The 20,730-nt window shown below is 39.9% G+C and overlaps 1 protein-coding gene across 2 annotated transcripts in view; it reads left to right on the top strand.

Moving 5' to 3' along the window:
* The first annotated feature begins 1,979 nt into the window (after nt 1–1,979).
* The window catches only part of SMURF1 (SMAD specific E3 ubiquitin protein ligase 1), a 60,208-nt gene continuing 41,457 nt past the window's right edge, over nt 1,980–20,730 (top strand). For both annotated transcript variants that reach the window (XM_067534376.1, XM_067534375.1), the window contains exon 1: nt 1,980–2,114. In XM_067534376.1, coding sequence (XP_067390477.1) covers nt 2,060–2,114 — 55 coding nt within the window. In that variant the 5' untranslated portion in view covers nt 1,980–2,059. The remainder of the gene's footprint in view (nt 2,115–20,730) is intronic.

The following is a 20,730-nucleotide window of genomic DNA, read 5'->3' as shown; positions in this document are numbered from 1 at the left end:
TTGCTCCAATTCACTATGTGACCTTGGATAAATCATTATATCCCTTGGTGTCCCCATCTCTTTATAGTACAGGATAGTTGTGAGGATTAATTAATGTTTGTAAAGCACTTTTACAGCATTCTGTCTAAGGATCTCAAAGAATAAAGAAAAGATGGGAACATCAGGGCATCACCACAACATGGCATGAAAGCACCATTGTGATTTAGCATAACATTAAACCCAGGAAACATCAGCATGCAATGTGAAGATGTGGCCGAGGAATGTAGACATGATGCACCGAGACATCATGGTGTGGGAACTTCAGCAGACGGTGTCATATTGTGGCATGGAAATGTGGTACAATGTACCAAAATGCTTGTTGTCTAGATATTGCCATGCCATATCTAGCTCTTAAATAGTTATATGATCCCATCACCATAATATCTGAATGCCTCTGAAATATTACAAATAGAAATATCAATAACCGTTCTCTCTCTCTCTCTCTCCCTCTCTTCCTAAGCCATTAGGAGAAGTAGCTTGATTAGTTTTGCTTTATACATTTTTTTATCTTTGTTTACGTGTATATGAGTGAAGAAATGATTGAGGGAAAGCTAAACTGAAGTAATGAGCTTTGCATTTAGTTCTGATGGTCATTCTTAGCTTTCTGGCTGTGAGTTCCAGGTTCCTCTTATCTTGTAAGACAAGTACAAGGACACACTTAATAACATAGAAAGGTGGCGAATTCATAAATGAGAAAAGGAAATACTTTTTCATGCAGTGTTTAATTAAACGGTGGAACTCATTGCCACTGGATGATGTTGAGGCCAAGAATTTAGCAAGGTTCAAAGACGGACTGGACATTTATGTGGATCACAAGAATATCCCAAGTTAGAATAGTTAATGTGAAAAAAGATATTTTCAGGATGTATACCTCTTTCTAACAATTAGGGATTAGGATTAAACTTCCTTGAGGGGCAGATTATCCCACATCTGTTTACTATGGCGTTTCTTGCACATTCCTAAAGCATCTGGTGCTGGCCATGGTGGGAGACAGACTACTGCTCTAGATGAACTAGGGGTCTGATCCAATATGTATGAGAATTCCCATATTGTTCCAGAGAAATGTAAGTGCTCTAAGGAGGTAATGGTTGCAAAGGAATCGGGCCTCTTCCTGCTAGTTTGAGCCAATCCCAAAGAGGTTTCCAGTACCATGATAGAGACCTTGCACTGAATCCTGTCTCCAATAGGGAGCCAATGCAGAGAGCGTGAAGAGGGCACAACAGCCGGTGATGCTGAACCAGACAGGCTGCTGTGCTTGGTACCAGCTGGAGTTTTTTTAGGCTGTGCAGCTTCATTGGGACACTGGATGAGTTGCAATAACTGAGATCGGGGGCGCATGGATCACTGGGGCTGGATGCCTGGAATCCGGTGTGGCTCTGTGCCACCGGACCCTGCAGGGATGATGGGGGGGTGACCCATGTCCCTTCCCTTGGGGTGCGGGGGTAGAGCCTTGGAGGGGGGAATGGGGTGCATGGAGGCCAGCATGGCTCAGCTTCAGAGGACGGGACGCAGGACTCAGTTTCCCTGTGGCCACCCTGAAGTCCTGCACAGACTCGGGCTCCTCCTGGGAAGAACCCAATGGGCTAGCTCCCCCACCCCGTTCGCTCTGGCTGCAATATTCGTGCCCTCCGCTGAGGGGCGCTGCCCATTCCGGCCAGAGCCTATTGCCACCGGGCGCGACCTCCCTGAGATGGCGGCATCTTCAGGCCGCCGCCGCCGCCGCGCGTGCGTCACGCCGTTTTCTCGCGCAGGACGGAAGGAGGCGCGAGCTTGGCGTTCGGGCGCGCGGCGGAGGCGCGCGAGTGCGCAGTCCTCGTCCGGGTCGGGCTGGGCTGGGCTGGGCGTCCGTCGAGCTGCGCGCGGCGGCGGCTGGCTGAGGCGCTGTGGCGGGGCCGCTGTGTGGGGCGGGGGCGGCGGCCGGACAGGGGCAGCCCGGGCCGGGGGGAGGGTCGGGAGAGGCAGGGCCCGGATGGGGATGACGGTGGCCGGCGGCTGATTCCCCTCCTCTCCGCGGGGAGCGATGTCGAATCCAGGGACCCGGAGAAACGGCTCCAGCATCAAAATCCGGCTCACAGGTAGCGGAGCGGGGCGGGGGTTTCACCCTCCCGCTCGTCCCCACCCCGTGGGGCCCTGCGCGGCAGCGGGTGGGTATGGGGGGGCTGCGGGTTTTCCCTCATCCTCATTGGAGTAGAGGGGCCTCCCCTCCCCCCCCCCGTTCCTGTAGGGGGACAGAGCCCGGGGGCGGGGGGATCAGAGCCTGTCGTCTGTCCGGCGTTGCTCCTCTGGCTTGAGGCGGGGTCCTGACCCCCGGCCCAGTCGGGGCCGGCCGGGGGGCGGGTTGGGGTTCGTTTCCCTCCGCCGGGAAGGAAGCCGGCGGGGTTGGGTGCCCGGCTGGGTTTCCCGGCACAGCGGATCACGGGAGGACCCAGGGCGGCTCTTTCCCCAAGTTGCAGCGGGGGCCGGGTTCCAGGGGGATCAGGGCCCCGGGAGGGGGGGTTTCTTTTCTTCCTCCCTCCCTCGGAGGATTGGGGCTGGACGCTGGTGTCCCGTGTGGTGTGGGTTGCGGCTTGTTGAAATCCAGAAGAAATCTGGGGGCCGAGTTAGAAAGTGCTGGGTAAAGTTGAGAATTTGTCTTCCCTTTTCTGTTCCTCTTTATTCCTGTCCAGACTCTGTTTCCTAGCACTCATCCTTCCATCCTCACCACTTCCTCCTGCAAATCTCTTTGCCTCACTCTCTACCATTTGTGTTTCTCAAGCTTCTTTCTCCTCTTCCTGTTCCTTTCCCCAGTTGGGGTTGTCATGTGGGAAGTCTCTGAAGTCCAGACACCACAGACTTCAATCAACTTCATATGTCTCCCATTGTGTTTCGCATTTGCCCATTAGAGGTCCTTTAACTGATGAATGTATGAGTCCTGGTGTATGCATGCCTCGTGGGGATGGATAGTTCCTGCCGGGAAGTGTGTCTCTTTGGCAGTCTCCAGCCATCCTGTCCAGTCCTGGCCTCTTTCCTCCCCCACTCCCTGCACAAAAAAGTCTAGGTTTTGCTAGATGTACTTAGATAATCAAATTTTCTGCATGTCAATTCTGCTAGAGGAGAAGCAGCTTCTCCCTTAATCGTTAATTTTTTCTTGGATTAAGTTAATAATTAATTTGCTTTTTTCTGCAATGAAGAGGTTCACTTGCTTTCAGGTGCTTTCACCTAATTTGCTTTCCTTAAGTAAATTGCACACTGCTTTGAAGTTCATGTTTGGTCATAAGGTGTAGTGGGCAAGTCAGTTTGTTGTACCCTTAAAGAGCTGAATTAAGTATTATTTTATAAAAGGTGCAGCCTACATTGGGATCCCTCTTTAAGGGAAAGGACATGTGATTTCTGTTTCTAAAGATGACAGCATCATGAATTATTGATGAATAAGGTCCACTCCAGGTTTTGACAGGCAACAGGTGTATCCACTCTTTGACTGAAACAACCATAATGCAATTCCACTGCATGAATTTTACATATTTATATAAATACTGTTGTTTTTGTTGGTACGTAAAATATCATGGATTAATGAGAATATGTCACTAGTTAAGCTTTAATGATGAGGCTAATTTGGTTTCTAGTTATGGTGCAGTCAGTCATAAACACCTTTGTTAAAACCCATTTCCTTTTATAAAGTGCAGAGCTAGCTGATTTAAAATACTATTTCTAGGAAACAAGTTAGGGTGATTAAATAGACATTTCAGTAGGGGGGGAAAAGTAATTGGTTAGAAAGTACCAGCTCATTAGTCTTTTTGGATCTAAACTATTGCTGGTGTAGAAGACACAGTTTATGCTTTATGAGAAAAGGGTTTTAAGAAAGCTAGAATGAATGTTTTCCTGAAACTAAAAAGCGTTTTAAAATAGGTTTAGAGCATACAGATATTTGATAGCTCTATACATGCTTGCAAATTCATTCAGTTGATTCTAAAACAGAAGTGCAGAATATTTTTTTATTGATTTGAGAAGGAGCTCAGTAATTGTATAAGGGACACTGGCAATCCCCTTCTGAACACTGTACACAATCCAAGTAAAAATTAATCTGAACCAAATTTATTGGTTTTGCATTTTTTAAATGAATGCTTCATCAGGCGGCTTGTATCTTTATTTTAACTTCTAGTTTGCACGAATCGACCTTCGTAATTCAAAGCATTTGGGGGAATGCTGCATGTTTAGTTAATGGAATAACTTCTGTGGCTTGTTTGAGCATAACATTCTTTAAACTATATTGAGGAAATCTCCCACCTGGTCAATCATGCTTTCAGTTTTATTAATAAACAACCCAGACAGTGAGTTAAAATTTGCAAGATTTACTCTAAAAATAAATAAATGTTACTTGGAGATTTGTCCCTTCAGAAGTATTAGCAAACATATATTTTACTTCTTGCTTCATTTGAAATTTGTTTGTTGACTGATCAGCTTTGAATAACTATTGCTAATATGCCTTTTGTTACTACATTCTGTTTTGTTGTTGAGAGATTTGAGCTGAATTAAAACAAAACAGGACACCTTCTGTTTGATATACTACCTACATCATATTTGTCTTGTGACTTGCAGTTTGTTTTCCTGTTATTATGAACCATCTCTGTTATTTTACATCAGCTGAAAATTACTGTGTAAATACCACTTACATAGAAGATGCCTTCAAAGACCACTTCATAAATGAGATGTGAACACTGGTACAATCTTTTCCTGTGTTTAAAGAAATGAACTTCATTCTTGTACATCAGTGGTCCCCAAACTTTTCCTCTTGGGGGCCCCCCCAACAGTAAAAGAATGCGTCTGCGTCCCTCTTCTCCCCCACCAGCCTGGGGCTGAGCCGCAACCAGGAGCAGAGCCGGGAGGGGGCTGCAGCGGAGCTGGGGGCAGACTGGGGCTGGGTTGTGTATCCTCCCTGCCTGCTTGTGGGGGCTGGCCTGTGCCCTGCTGCGCCGCCCCCCCTCCCCCAGTTATTAGGGCATACCCCACAGTTTGGGGATCACTCTTGTACACACTAAAAATATTTGCATTAACAGAAACTTTTTTTTTATTTTTACTTATCTGAAGTTCTAGACACTGCCAGTGATTAAAAACACAACTGGCTGTGGACAGGATGAGACGCTGTGGGCACTGCCACAATACTATCAATAATAAAATAGGAATATTGCAAATCCCCCTCACCCACCATCTAAAACAAAACAACAACAAAAGCTAGTCCTCAGAATAGAATGATCCCACCTTCACAGATCCCAAGCACTCTGATCACCCCCCATACCCCAGCCTTCCCCAAAGCCTGAAGAAATAAGATCCCATTGTTGTTGTGTCTTATGGAAGTGCTAGTGTAGGTAAGGCATGCACAAGTTTTTTATCATCATGTTGTCTACTGTTGCTCAGAGCAACTCTGGACAACATAGTGTAAAAACGTGTTCTGTCTATATTAGTGCTACCATCAGTGGTAGTGTAAGAGTGAGAGCGCTCTCTCTCACTCTCTCTCACTCACTCACAAAAAGCTAGTGTAGAAAAGTCCTAATTGTGCTATGCGCCTGCAAGCTCAGCTGCTTAAGGGAGGATTGCATTCCAAAGGCCAATGGGCCTTCACAGAGGATGTCCCTCCAGCAGCCCTTCTCTTTTTTTAAGCAGGGTTCCAGCTCAAACATCTTCATTGTGATTTTTCATATCAGTGTCACTTGGGCAGTGGGGTCTGTCAGGTAGATAGATCACAAACCTTTTTTTCAGGTCTTGAGATTTCTAGTAGCATTCAGAAGCCATGATGAAGATTGGGATCACATTGTGCTGAGCAGAGTGCAAAGATGGAGACTTAGCACCCATCCCCAAATAACTTAAAACCTAAAAAGATGAGCAGAATATGAAGGGTAGGAAGATGGAAACAGTAAATATAACATCTTATATGTATAAATTTGCTGTTTTTTATATTTTGCAATTGCATCAATAAATAGTAACTTCCCAAACTGCTTCTTGGTCTAGGCTTTAGAAGTTGTTGACTGTAGGTGCTGTGGTGGCAGTATTAGGAGTTGGGAAATAATTTAAAGGAAGAAAGGGTAGTAATAGCCCTATGGATCATTTCCGAGAAAAGAGGTTTATGCATAAAAGTCTGAGTGAAAGAAAACTCAAATGCCTTTAGGGGATAAATGGACAAGTTGGAGGCCAAGACCATTCTAATTGACAGAAAAGAAAGGGAGATGGAGAGAAGCAGTGTGATAAAATGTGAGTGGGTAAGTTGGGAGGGACGGAATTGTGAAGGACCTTAAAAGTAAGACAAATATTGTTAACTTGATATCATGGAAGTACAGATTGGAGGATGCAGTAAAGGTGTTGATGAGAGTATAGATGGAAGCCCTAGCTGCCTTGACATGAAAAAAGGGTTGGATTTAGAAATGTTATGGAGGAACAAGCATCAAGATTTGGAGGCAGCCTGAATTTAGGAGGCAAGTGGGAGGACTAGAAGGTGACTTCTGGGTTATAGATCTGATTTTTACAGGAGAGATGGATGGCAGTGGTGATAGTAGCAGGGGAAGGGGGAGAATCCAGTAAACCTGGATGGAATTTAGTTAGAGTAGTTCAAGTGCATTTAGTTTATAAAACTAAATGATCGGTATATTTCAAAAGCATGGCTTCCAAACACTTTGTAAGTGAACCCACCTGTAACTTAAACCTTTGGGGAATCAGTTGACTTCAAGTTCAAAGTGAAATATTAAGTTATATTTTAGATAGAATGCACTTACAGTTGGTAAAATGGCAAATTTGAAAAGCACTTGTCACAAATGTATTAGCTTGTCTTTGTCGCTTTGGTTTCATTATTAATGTAGTATTGCTTGCAGCAAAGTTAACTGACTGATCAATAGCAACATTGAGATTGGTGACCCAGACAATTTGTCTCATTTTCAGAAATGTCGAATAGCACTGCACATCTGTCTCTGTCTTGTCAGAAGTATTAAGTTGTTGTACATAGCTCTAACTTATTACATTTTTATACAGAATGTAGTACACTTGTTGTAGAAAAGCAATATCCTGATACTGGTATAACTATTATGATCCAGGGGTGAAAATTGAAATGACTGGTTAATAAGCCCCTGTGTTACCATATGCATAGGGAAATGATTTGGTTGTATGCTGTGGGATAGCGGGGGGGAGTGGCAGGGAATAGCAGTTGAGTCACCATAAACTCTGGATAATAGCGTGAAATTTTATCAAACTGTGACCAAGACGTTCTTCCTTTATTTTTATCTCAATTTCTCTCCTGTAATGAATGTCTCAACCCCTTTACTGCAGACACTTTTCTGGGAGTCAAGTTGCTTTGTGGTCGGAGCACTGGACTGAGTTCAGTCCTGACTTTACTACAAACTTTCTCTGTGACCTTGAACAAGTTACTTAATCTTTCTGTACCTCAGTTCTCCATTTGTGCAATGGGTGTATAATACTGCCTTATCACACAAGGGGCTGTGAGGGTAAATTCATCTCTGTGAGAGGCACTCATAGTATGGTGATATGGGAGGGCATGGCAGAGGCATATAACTAGAGAAAAACCCTCCTGTATTTTTTCTTTATATTTGATCAGTCGGAATCCAGACTGCAGCCTTTGCAATAGGCCAGCTGGTATCTTCATTGAGCTACTAGAGTGGGAATCCAGAGAACAGCCTTTTCCTATGGGCAGGCTGGTGGGTAACAAGTCTTTTATTTTTCCTTTTTTTTTTTTTTCTTTCCTTACACGCAAGTCAAGACCATTCCAAAACCATTGTGCTGGTGGAAGGAAATTAAATCACCAAAAAAAGTTTTCTTCAACATCCACCTCGGTTGGGGGAAGTAGGAATAAAGTAGCCATTGTTCCTAATTCAAAACTTTCTTTTCTCAAACTCAGAATCCTCTTATCAAGAGTGTAATTTGGAATACTATTGTGCAATTATTTAATTATTGCTTTTTCTTCATTTTTTTTATTATCTACAGTCTAAGAACTATTCTTTTCTCACCCATTCCTTTTAATGCTCTTTCATCTTATCTTTGTGTTTTTAAAACTGTTCTGAATGCCTTCTTTCTGTCTCTGGAAGTTAAATTGGTTTGCGTAGTGAATCATTGAACCAACATTGAAAATGGCATAAGTGAACCAGATAGAACATCTTCATTATTTCAGATACAGAAAACGTGAGATTTGTTAATTTGCAGTCATGCTTTCTGAAACGGCATTGAAGATGTTGTATTCGCTCATACACCGCTTTCATTACTGAGTTGCGTGGGACATGCTTTTGAAAATTATTTAGCAATTATTTCAATTTTGTAATGTAGAGGAGGCTAAGTTTTACTCTGCAACTCCATTTATACAAGGAAACTGACAGCAGCTGGTAAACAGTTTCTGCTACTGTAGGTGAAACAGAAGTTTTCAGCATGGAGTAATGTCAGTTATATATTACAGCAGTGTTTCCCAAACTGTGCCCCGCAGGGTCTTTCGAAGTGGCCTGCCTCTCCCCTCCCACTGGCTGCAGAAGGGAGCTGCTGCCTAAGGACCCAGGTGGAGCACATTGCTGCGGGGCTACAAGACCAATGCAGGCTTCTTGCTGCACCCAAAGGGATGGGAGATCAGCGCACCCCTCCCCTGGCACTAGCAGGGAGCATGGCAAAGCACTCTGCCTGGGTCCCTAGGCACTGGGGTCCCTGCTGGAGCCAGAGGGAGGGGACTACTGATCTCCCATCCCCCTGGCTGCAGAAGGTAGCCACTGCCTAGGTACCCAGGTGGAGTACACCGGGCTACAGGATGCTTGCAGTTTCCCTGCTGCAGCCAGGGGAACAGGAGATCAGCAAGGAGGCAGCCTCCTCGCTGAATTCCTTCCATCTGGATGCCATGGGGGGAGCAGCCAGGACTCACCATGCTTCAGGAGAGGGGTAGGACTCTTTTTAAAAAAAAAAATTAAAAAAAAAAAAAGTGCTTCCTGTTTGGCCAGCACTTAGCAGGCCACCCCTGTGACTTAGCTGCCATGCCATGTGCTTCAGCGTGTAGTGACAGTCACTCATCTATGCTAGTGCTTTGTCTGTGAGTGTGTGACATACTGTGAGTAATTTGTAGGTGTAAAATAGTGAATGTAAAAATGAGCATAGTAGCATCAAAATGTTTACTTTAACAACTACAAATCACTACATATTTAATGGTATATACATTAATACATTTTTAATAAGTTGATAGACTGGTGGCCCCTCAGGGTTGTAAAAATGATATTTGTGGCCCTTGAGCCAAAAAGGTTGGGAACCACTGTATTACAGCATAGTAAAAGTGGAACTAGGTGCTTCACAGAATACAAAGAAAGATACTCTCTGCTCCAAAGAACTTACAATATTAATTTTAGACTGGATTTAGGCCTTGATCCAGTACAGCATTTAAGCTTGTACTTACCCATAAGCCAGTGGTTCTCAACCGATTTACCATTATGGGCCACATATGTAGCTCTCTTTGTTTTATGTGAGCCACATCCACACAATGTATATACTACCTGTATGGCCCTGAGGATGTCACATGCTGTGTGCTGATTTGGCCGTGGGTTGAGAACCACTGTCTTCAGTGGGACCACTCATAGGCCTAAAGTTAAACACATAAATCCTTTGTTGGATGGGGCCACAGTAATTGGAGATGACTAACAAAGGTGGGAATAGGTCAAGGAAGACTGAAAGCTACACCAGTTCAATGATGTTGTTGCACAGTTTAGGCATTTGTACATCATGTGGTTGATTTAATATTCTTGGGTATAAAAATAAGTAAGATGAAGATATAAAGTGGTGAGTTCTCTTCTCTACACTTAATAATCGAATCTTTGCTGAATATGGTTTTTCACAGTGATTCCATCAGAAGCACTACTTGAAATATTTTGAAGTGCTCCTGTAGACAGGACAGAATTCTGGAACGCAGCTGAAAACTTTTGTCTGCACTAGCACTTTAACCCTATGCAGTTCTGATTCAGAGGAAACTGAGGCCTATTCTCAGCAGCAGTTCAGCTTCCCAGTATGGACAAAGTTACTGCTATTATGCTCTTGAAAATGCTGTCTTTCTACGCTGGTAGTTAAACTTTATAGAACATTGGTCCAGGATACCTCTTAGTGACAGCCATTGTAAACTGCTTACATTTCCTGTTGTAGATAGGGTTTAGAGTTTGGTGTGACTGGCTGTGGTCTGCACTGAGGTCTTTCTGAAAATCTTCTATAGTTGCTCTACACTTCCCACTGTGCTAGCAATGATGAGTGTTAGTGTTAACTGATCCACCAGCATTTTTGCTGCCATGTCGTCTAACCCTATTTAGAGCAGATTTTAGAAGACATATTGTTAAAGATAGTCAGTCCACATTAGCATTCCCACTATTGCTTGTATTGATAGGGTTGATGGAAGATTCCCATCAGTGCCTCCTTGTAGATGAGGTCTGTGTGCATGGGAGGAGAAGAAACTTGAATGTAAACAATTAATTGTTTCCCTTTCTTTTTTAAAAAAAGGGAAATCTGCAGTTCCATACTCCAGTTAGCTAGATTGTCTGCTTGTAAATTGTGATTCAAGACAGCTTGATAAGAGAATTGCAATAGTAGTTCAATAATATCTGAATGGAAAATAAGAGAATATGTTCTTCTTACATCCCAGTAACTGCCTTGTTAGACCTTAAAAGGCAACATTTTGACACCCCCCCGCCCTTATGCTACCCCCCATGATGTGTTTTTGTGTGAATTAAATTATTCTGTTTCTGAAGAGACACGCATCCTGGGAATATTTTTGGGGTGTCTACATTGTAAGATGTTCGTGACACTAACTTTTAGATGGCAAAGGAGGATTGTATTCTGTGAAGAAAATTAAAAAAAAAAAAAGAATCTCACAAAGGAGTATAAATAGCTTGATGCCTTCCTCTCCAGCAAATGATTTTTGTCAAGTTAAAGGCCAAAATTCAGACTGGCTTGTTGTCAAGGTCACTGTAAGCACAGTAGACAAAAATCCCTAAGGCCACCCAACTCAGAGCATAGATGGGTAGAGCTGGGAGAGCAAGATAGAAAAAATAAACAACTTTTTTTGTTTTGTTTTAAAGATATCAAAACTATTGTGTGTAGTAATGCAGTTTAACAAACTTAAGTATTTAATTGGAATGCTCATCCATCTGTTTGTGGGTAAAACAATCCACTGTTGTTTCAGAATAATGTTAAAATAATGCCCAATCAATGAGTTTGTGGTGATGCATGCTACTCCATCAATTCCAGCTGTGTTCACCTCCATTGCAGCTGAAAGGAATTCTAATTGGTTGAGGAATGTCTGTAGCATCATGTATCAGTGAACACAAACTGTTTAGGCTGGCTGTGGCATGATGAAGCAATTTGAATGTTTTAAGATTGTGAATCTGACTCTTGCTGTTATGGTTTCTTGAAATGGTGAAGAATCCTCTACAGCTAGGTGCTTATAGTAACTTTCTATTTTATTCTTTAGTTTCCAGTACCCAATTAGTGTGCTATAAACAATGCAAGTTTAATTGAATACTGTCAATTTGAAACCATCAATTTAAAAAATGATTTCAGATATACTATGTGTCATTGAGTTTCCTTGCCAGTGTTTATAGTCTTAGTCATATTTACCGAATTCTTAGATTTTATTCTTCTCCCCAATGTCTGCAAAAGATCTACAAATCAAGGGGAGACTGTGCAAAAGAATGAAATATACACAAAATAAGATGAAAAGAGAAAGATAACATTCTCTACCTTTTCATTTAGAGTATTCTTTGATCTTACTGGTAATACTCTGTTAAGTTAAAAAATCACTTGTCTGATTTTTTTTTTTTTTTAAAGTAGTAGTAGTCTTTCTTTGTACCTTTTGCCATGTGGCGTCTTTCAATAAAATGGGGTTTATTACTGTATTTTTTGAGGGAAGTAAGGAATGCCCTTTATGCTTTTTGTGTCTTTGTACTTCAGTCTTCTACATCTGATTATACATCTACTCAAATGATTAGATTAAAATAAAATGCAGCACTGATCGGAAGCCTCTGTAGTTGATCATATTACTATCTAGAAATTTGCATCTTTTGTTTCCTTTACAAAATGGCAAGAGAAATCTGCTTATGTTGATGGAAGAGGGAAGGAATATATTTTGTTTGAATAGTAAACTTTTTGGTCTCCAGAGTGCATTACAATAAATCTCTACACTGTATCAATCTCTTTAAGATCTAGATAAAATAAAGATGTGGAAATGTATTTTAGACAGCTGGCATTTGATTCACTTTGTACTCAAGAAGACAGTTATATACAGCTGGATTGATGTTTTTTCAGATGCTGAATAGTGTCTGGCTTGCATCCACTATATGTATCACACTCAAGTCTGATGGGCTGAAAACTCTATGCCCCTCTGATTGATACTACTATGTTTTCTTTTAACCCATGGCAAATACTACCCAAAAAGCTTTTTGAAAAGAGATCATGTTGTGAAACTAATACTTCTAATTGTTATACTGAAAGTGCAAAGGCTAAAAAGTCCATGCATGTGAAGAGCTAAATGTGCTGTATGTGGCTTGTGCTACATTTCCTTAAGTCAACAGCAGTTTTCTATGCATAATCACGAATGCTCAGAAGTAGTTAATCCAGCTATGTAATTTATATGCTTTACAGTGATCAGTAAACTTTGGGTTGAAATCTCTTATGCTTGCTTCTCAGGCCAAAGATAGTGATTATGGGAAAGCTTGGTAAATTTATATTTGGATGTTTTTGATTAATCAGTGTATATAACAATTTTTTAAATAGGCCTGATGCTGCACTCTGAAATTTATGTAACTTCATTCTCCAACGATGATTAGTGTTAATAACTTTTTTTAATAAGTCTTATAAGAAAAATATTCTTTAGAAGTGTTTAGAAACATCAGTATATGACTTTACACTCAAGTTTACAATGCAGAGCTCCAGTTTTACACAGCAATTCAAATGTGTGTCAGATTTAGGGATAATGAATACCTGTTAAAAGAAATTATTTTAACGATAATGTAGAAACCCTCTTTGACAAGCATCTCTACGCTATAGCAGTGCAGCTGCAGTATCACTGTGTAGACATTTCCTATGTCGTGGGAGGGGTTTTTCTGTTGATGTAGCTAATCCACATCCCTAAGAGGTGGTAGCTAGGTTGGCGGAAGCATTCTTCCATCAGCCTAGTCCATGTGTACACCGGAGGTTAGGTCAACTGAAATGCGTTGCACAGGCCATGAAATTTTTCATTGCCCTGAGCAATGTAGCTAGGTTGATCTAACTTTTTTTGAGTGTAGACCAGGCCTAAGGATCTGAACTGTTCTCTCTTAATCAGGGTATGTGAGCGCAGGCTCGTGTTGTGATGTGTTAACCTTGTATTGAATGATTCTGTCTTTTTGGGTTCTTGAAGTGGTATTTACTTTGGCATTGTCAGACAATAGCTGAAATACCAGCAGCATCCCTCTTTTCTTTCAAATGGCCACAAATAAGGTCAACCTAGCTGTTTAAGGTGAATGTTTTTAACAGACAAGACTCTTACCACTAATTTTCAAATTATGCACACTCACACTGTTTGTCTGTAAATGTCTTATTGAAATAACAGACTCCTCAAGTCGTTTAGCATCCGGGAAAGAAGAAATTGGGTGCAACAATTGTAACATATGCCACAATTTTCTGTTTTGAGAAATTGTCTGAAAATTCTGAGATCCTGATTTTTAATGGAAGAGCCACCTCTACAATGTGAAGCAATACACTGTTGCTTTGTTAACCTACACTTAAAATTCTCTACCACCAAACTTATCTCTTTTATATTTCAAAAAGTTTAACAAAGGATTGTTATCCCCAATTTATAGATGAGTACTGAGGTGCATGTATGTGAAATGGTGATCGGAGTAATTTGTGTGAGATTGCCCAGTTCATCAATGGCAAAGCTAGGAATGGAACCCATTCCATTCTTTTAACATCTAGTCCATTCCCTATTCACTGGACCGTGATGCCTTCAGGCAGTAAAGGTGTACATTTTATCTTCTTCCATCACTTTATTCATTTCAGATATTAATTTTAATACTGGCATGAAGCATTTACTTGCTAATGTATGGGGGAATTTTTGTCTTTAACTCAAAAGTTAAATGCAAACCAAAACCTTTATTAATGTAACATTAAACTTGCACATTTAATAGCACATCAAGAAAATGAAAATGATAATTTTCATTGCAAGATTAATGTACATGTACACACTGTGCAGTGAAGTATACATTTAACAGTAATATAAAGTGTTATAGTAGTATGAGCAAATTAATGTTACACTGAGAAGTATAACTTTTTCATTTCTTGACTTCAAGAATAAATTTAAAAATTGAACATTGTATTAACATACTAAATAAGAAGTGTTAAGGATTGTTTAGGTGTGTGTTTTATGGCACTATATGTACCAGTTCAGATGTATATATCAGTTGGCTGCAGTTTATTTAATGTAAATGTGCACAGAATCTTACAGATTACATACATGCGCACATATATGGGGCAACATAATCAGAGTTGTGGTAATTCTGTCTACTGTTTCCACCTGCTGGTAGTAAACTTCTTGGCTGGTCTATTGCAGGACTTTTGTAAACAAAATCAATATGTAAAAGGTCACTGTTTTTTGCAGATTTTAGTTTAAAAATTAAATGCCCTCTCAGTTGAGGCTTCTCTTCAATAGCAAAGGTCCACCAGTAGTTAGAGCAAGTTTTGCTTTCCTGTATCTGGATTGTTTGAAACTCGGGGTATTGTTGCAATCAACAAAAGTGATTCTTATTTTTCTTTTGACTTGTCTAACCATAGTGTTTTGATATGCTTTAGTGGAAATTAAAAACTATAAAATCACCCATCAAACTGAATTTGTAAAACTTGCTTGGGAAAAGAAGTGTTCTAAGAAGTCTGCAATTCAAGGCATTTCCTGTTCTGCATGCTTATCAAGCCTGTGAGCTCTACTTCCAAGCTGAACTAGAGCAGATTTGAGAACTGTCCCAAGCTGATTGGGGATGGGGGAAAAGGGAGGGAATAAAACACAATTGCACAGAAAATAGTACCACTTTTTATTACTATTTTTAGCTGCTAAACATACCAATGTTGTATGCAGAAAAGCTTCAGGCTTTGGGTAGACCAAAGGAAAGAATTACTGTTAATTTGGGAAGGACTGAAATGATTATATAAATGTTACTGGAATACTTGTTTATGGGATTGATAAAATGTATAGTGCCTTTGGACAGATCAACGTCACTTTACTAATCTGAATAGCAAGTAAAACCAAAATGACATACTTGTTTTCTTGACTTTTTCTGTACTCATGCAGCTGTGTCAATCAGCAAGTGGCAGTTAATTGTTAAATAAGGCCATGTGTACACTAGCACTTATCGGTAACATTTAGTGCTTGTGTGCACAGCGCTGTGTTTGTGGGAGAGCTTCTCCTGCTGACATAGCTACTGCTGCCCATTGAGCTGATTTTTATTATGTCGACGGGATAGCTCTCTCCCATCAGCATAACGCAGCTACACAAGCCATCTTACAGCGGCACAGCTGTATTGGTACAGCTGTGCCACTGTAAGCTTGTAAATATAGACATAGCTTTAGATTGTTGTGCTTTCAGATGCTTCAGTAGAGCTCCTTTTATGGTTGAAGCAATGGAAAGAATCATGTTGGAGGTCCTTCACCTGGTCATGAATCTGACTTTTCTTTTTAGGAGTATGGAGTCTAGATGTAAGAGACTGGAAAAAGTGGTCCAGAGAATCAGCAGATACATTATTGAAATACTTTGGCCCAGCCTGACTAGGCCAGAGAACCAGGAGTTGATACCTGTCAGTTTCATAGGTGTTCACTATAGCAGCAGTGAAAAGGCAGTTCTGGTCAGATTGCAGTCTTCCTCAGTTTGGCAGTGCTGTAGGGAAGAGCAGATGTGCTTTAGAGCTGTCTGTCTGCAGACTTCAGAAGGTAGCCTAAATGTGAACCAGTACTGTGCTAATGTCACAACCATAAGGGATAGAAACTTAATATTTTTAAATGTAAGCGTTGATTTTGTAGAAATTGATAGCACTCACTTGGAAAAAATTTCTGCTTGCTTCAGGTGAACTGTTTTGACATGACATTTAGACACTCCCCTTTGTGTCTTGGGAGAATACTATTTAATAATTTATATTTTCTCACTATTTCCTTCAAATGGTGATCCCTTTACATGGGGAAGAGCTCTAGAAAGATCTCACTAGTTCACATTCAAAACAATGCATCAAATTTCTACCATTCTACAGTAGTTTAGAATGTGTTTTTTTAAAACAATATTATTTCATTCTGAAGTGTTCTAAGTGTGTTCCTAATAAGGAGTGGAACAATGTTTCCTACTTTTTGAATGTAGTATACAGAAGTTGTATTTTTATGAAAGTTGTCTACTGAATTTTCCCTGATTTGGCTATTTTCATCCTTTCAGTTTTAGTGTTACCCATGTTCTAACTAGGTATGTCCTTTGTTTTAGATGTTTGGGTTAGAAATCAAACATTTGGGGTATGAGTACTATTAGTATGACATGAACTGAAGTACTAGGCTAGGATTGAGTATCTTGGACTGTTCTGTGAAAAGGAGCAGTTAAAAATTCTTGTGTTGCTAGTTTATTTTTTTTTAAATGATAGAATATGTATACTAAAGCTGTCCTAGCAAGTACATTCAGTGTGTTCAGAGTATAATAAGGATACCCATCGTTCTGAGAGCCTCCATACTCTGCATTGCAGAAGTCTGGTAGCACTCACTGTCTCCAGGGATGTAGCATGAACTATGTGAATGTTTTTGAAATCCTGTTCTGTTTAATTTGCACTGTTCATTGGGACTGCCTCCATTTTAATGGAGTATTGTGGAGGTACATTAAATATCTAGTTAGAGGAATGTTAAAATCTAACCCTACCAAACACTTCCTCATGCTAAACTTAATCCGATCTAGAATATTAGCATTGTATATGTTAACCATCCATGTGAAATATAATATACTTACTTGGTCAGCCAGTTTAAAAAAAAACCCTTGGGATTCCACTGAGCAGGTTGTCTCAGTGAACTTCTGAAAATATTAATTGTAAGGTTTTAGTCCATATCATAGCAGGGTTTGACTCTGCTAATTTTATTTCCCATGGAAAACACAGCAAAATTACTATTATGTTATCTCTGAAAATATTGCATCTTCTCTTTGGACCCAAAAGTCCCATGTGTTTACAGGGTGAGGGCAGCTTTGGTATATTTTCATCTGAGCTACATTGCAATTATTTAACACCTTCCATCTGAGGATCTCAAAGGCGTACTGGGGTTTACAATTTATTCATTCTTTGGACACTGACTTTGGATGTAAGAACAATTTACTTATAGTAGTTGTGGTTGCTTCAGCAACCATAACTCTGAATTTTCTCAATTGAGATCTTAAAAAGACATAAAATCATAAAACTACATTAAAGCAGTAGTTGTCTCTTCAGGTTCTCATTCGTTGTATATGTTTGAGGCCCATTAAAAAGTGGTATCCTGTTAGTGCAGAAGTGTGATCTCAACTGCCAAGCTGTATCCAGAAAGTTATAATATTTTAATAATTATTCATATGGAAAAGTAAGCTAATTAGCTTTGCAGTGCAAATAATTATGGCATAGCTTGAAAAGTTTAGCTAGATCGCTTTGTGTATAACACTTTACAAATCTATTCTTTAATCCTGAACTAGATTGTCATTTTGTTGTCTTTGGTTTGTAGTCAGTCCTTAGGTAAAAAGTTTCTAGCATCTTTTGATAGAAAGTTTAGGCAGTGACACTTATCCTTTTCCATTCTGCTTCTAAAAGGATTCTTCTAGTCTTTCCATATTCCATTCCAGTATGTAGCCTAATAGCTTTAATTGGCGTTTCACAGTTGGCTCAGTGAAGATAAGGGCAACCTACTTCTTATGATCCAAGGATTTACAGTGTTTTTCTAATGCCAGGGAATTGTCATATCCTGCAGAGCATGAGCTGAAAACAAACTTAAATATTTAACATAGCTAGGTATCATTCTTTTTTCATGATGTAAGTTATGCTTGAGTTCATTCACTAAACTCATATGCAGGATGTGAGCAGAATAGGAATAAATATTTTATGCATAGAAGAAGCATAGTTTGCTTGTGTCTGTTCTGTAATATTCATAGACAATGGGGTAATTTTGATAAATGTTCTAAAATGAGAGATAAGCAGGGATCTTTGTAACTGCAAACATGGAAAACATGATCTGCTTCTTCCTCTGAACACACTCCTCTTATTCCCATTGTATCTCCGTTGGTAGATTTGCTGTAACCAGTTTGTTTGTTTTGTTGTTCAGGCCTGGTGACTGCCAGTAGTGCTAGGCTGTATAAACAGGGACTATTGATCAAATTTTAAGTCATTAACTAGGCTGTTTAAATAGATGCTGTCCTATATCATTAGCAGTACAAGTGTGTAACTCTGGCTGATATGTCTTTATTCTGAATAAAAGTCGTCTTTTCATAAAGTCTTAATTTGATGCTATTCAGATGTCTTTTTCTTGTGTTTTGTATGTTTTTTTAAGTAGTAAAATTAATGAAATATATCAAATAAAGTGAGGCTAATAGTTTTGTGCATGTAAGTGAGGAATGGTATTGATATGATGTGAGACTGCAAAATCTTGATGCTAATTGTAAAATCATGCTCAGAGGAAATGGTCAACAGGGTGTTCTGTCAGGTGACTGACTGGTTAACCTCATGTTGCTAGACAATTACTTGGGTGAACAAATGGAAATATTTGGGGAAGAATGACTTAACATTACTTTTTGGCTCCAACTGCTTAGAGTACTCTGGCCAGAATTTTTCAGCTTGCTTCCTCTGCCCACAGTACCTTGTTTACTCACAACTTACCTTTCATCTCTCCTTAACTGAAATGAATGAACACCTAGTAATTCTGAATTGTTATACTCAGATGGAGAAAGGAGATACGACTTAATAGTGTTAAGTTTTTTCAGTGGCTCTATATCTTTGTGGTACACCTGCCTGTCTTCTATATCACTTGTGTTTCCTAAGTACTACTTAGCACAGCTGAATGTAAAGTCAGCTATACCAAGTATTTTTTGGTACATATGCTGGATTCCTTGAATATCGGTTACAAAAGAGTGCTAGATATGCTTTAGTATAGTGTGAACAGCATTGGAATAGAGTAGTGGTAATCTCATTAATATGTGTACAGTATGTGCCTGCAGACAGTCTAATGTTCCTGAGTCACATTGTTGCTGGTCTCTGGAGAGTCTGCAAATTCAGCAGTAGGATGCATGCTTATTGACCCACATTTCCTCAGGCACAGAAATAGTCACGTGTGTCTTCCATACCAGGAAATGCATCTCACTTACTGTTTGAAAACCAGACAAGCATTGATGTAACTTGGTTCATCAAGCATTTATATGACCCAAACCAAAGTGCTTTCAGGGATTTACCACTTGGACGACTAGTATGTGATTAGGTAGACTGTAGAGAGTATATGTGTATGCTTCCTCATACGCCTGAATACCAGAATTTTTGTCTAGCAAGAAAACACAAATATCTCATGGCCATACTAGTGCCTTATTCTTACAATAGTCAACTAAAAGATTGCTTACTCCTAAACCAGAAGAGTTTCAATTGTTTACCAGACATAGAAGCTTTAATGTAAACCAGTAAAAAGGGCATTATATAGGAGTATTTCCTACAACTGGTTGGCTGCTGTTATCTAATAGAGAATAGTGATTTTTATGTTAGGGTTAATAAACTCTGCAAAAGGATCAGGAATTGGGGGATGAATTAGAAATTTGATTTAAAAGAAATACTATAGACAACTTGTTCCATACTTGCTATGCATTTTCAGCTCTAAGCAAGAAGGCATTAGTAGAGATCTGTAGAAAACTACAGATGTCCAAATAGTAATGGGAAGAACAGTTTTAAGTACTTTATGCCAGATTTAAGTAATTTGGACAGATCAGTGGAGGGGATTTATAATAGTTTGAGTATGTATACATCTCAGAATTTCTGACCGTTGAAACCTTCTAATGAGTCAATTATGAGCAATATTCTAATCAAGAGTTGACTTCTTATATTCAAAATCAAAGCTGGTGCCAAGAATCTCATGTTGAAATGAATTTCTGTTCCTTACCTTCCCAGACTTGAGAAATAACTTGTGCCCTTATGCCAAAACTTCCAAACCTGAGAGTTCTTAAAATCAAACACCTAAATCCATATTTAGGCAGTTAGGCAATTGGCCTGATTGATTTAAAAACGAACAGCAACAAAAAGTACTTGTTTCCTGTAGCTTCTGTTGAAATAGGTGGGTGTTATAGGTGCCCAGTGTATTTCTGAAAATGTGAGCAATTACTTAAAAATAGATTTTGGTGTGTGACTTTAGACACTTACATTTGAAAATATAGGCCGTTAGTCTTCTGATTTGGCTGTCTTTTTATAATCTTCTGGGAACTGCTTACGAAAATTGTGCCTTGTTAGCCACGTTATTTCTTTGAGATGTAGCTAGAAAGGAATATTAATAAAAACAAAAATGGATTAATAGGTATTTGACCATTCATCTTATATTTTAGGTCTTCTGTCTGGTGCCAGTGTATAGAATTGATGGAGTTGAACTGTTTGGATCCCTCTCTGTCTAGCTGCAGTGGCAGTGTGACTATAGAAGGATATCACACTTCCTGCATACACTACTAAATGTGGTTTGGCTGTG

The sequence above is a fragment of the Emydura macquarii genome, unplaced genomic scaffold (genome assembly GCF_026122565.2).
Source record: "Emydura macquarii macquarii isolate MOO-44397 ecotype Brisbane River unplaced genomic scaffold, CSIRO-AGI_Emac_v2 contig_3390, whole genome shotgun sequence".
In the NCBI taxonomy this organism is placed as follows: Eukaryota; Metazoa; Chordata; order Testudines; family Chelidae; genus Emydura; species Emydura macquarii.
This window is presented reverse-complemented; position numbering and strand designations above follow the sequence as displayed.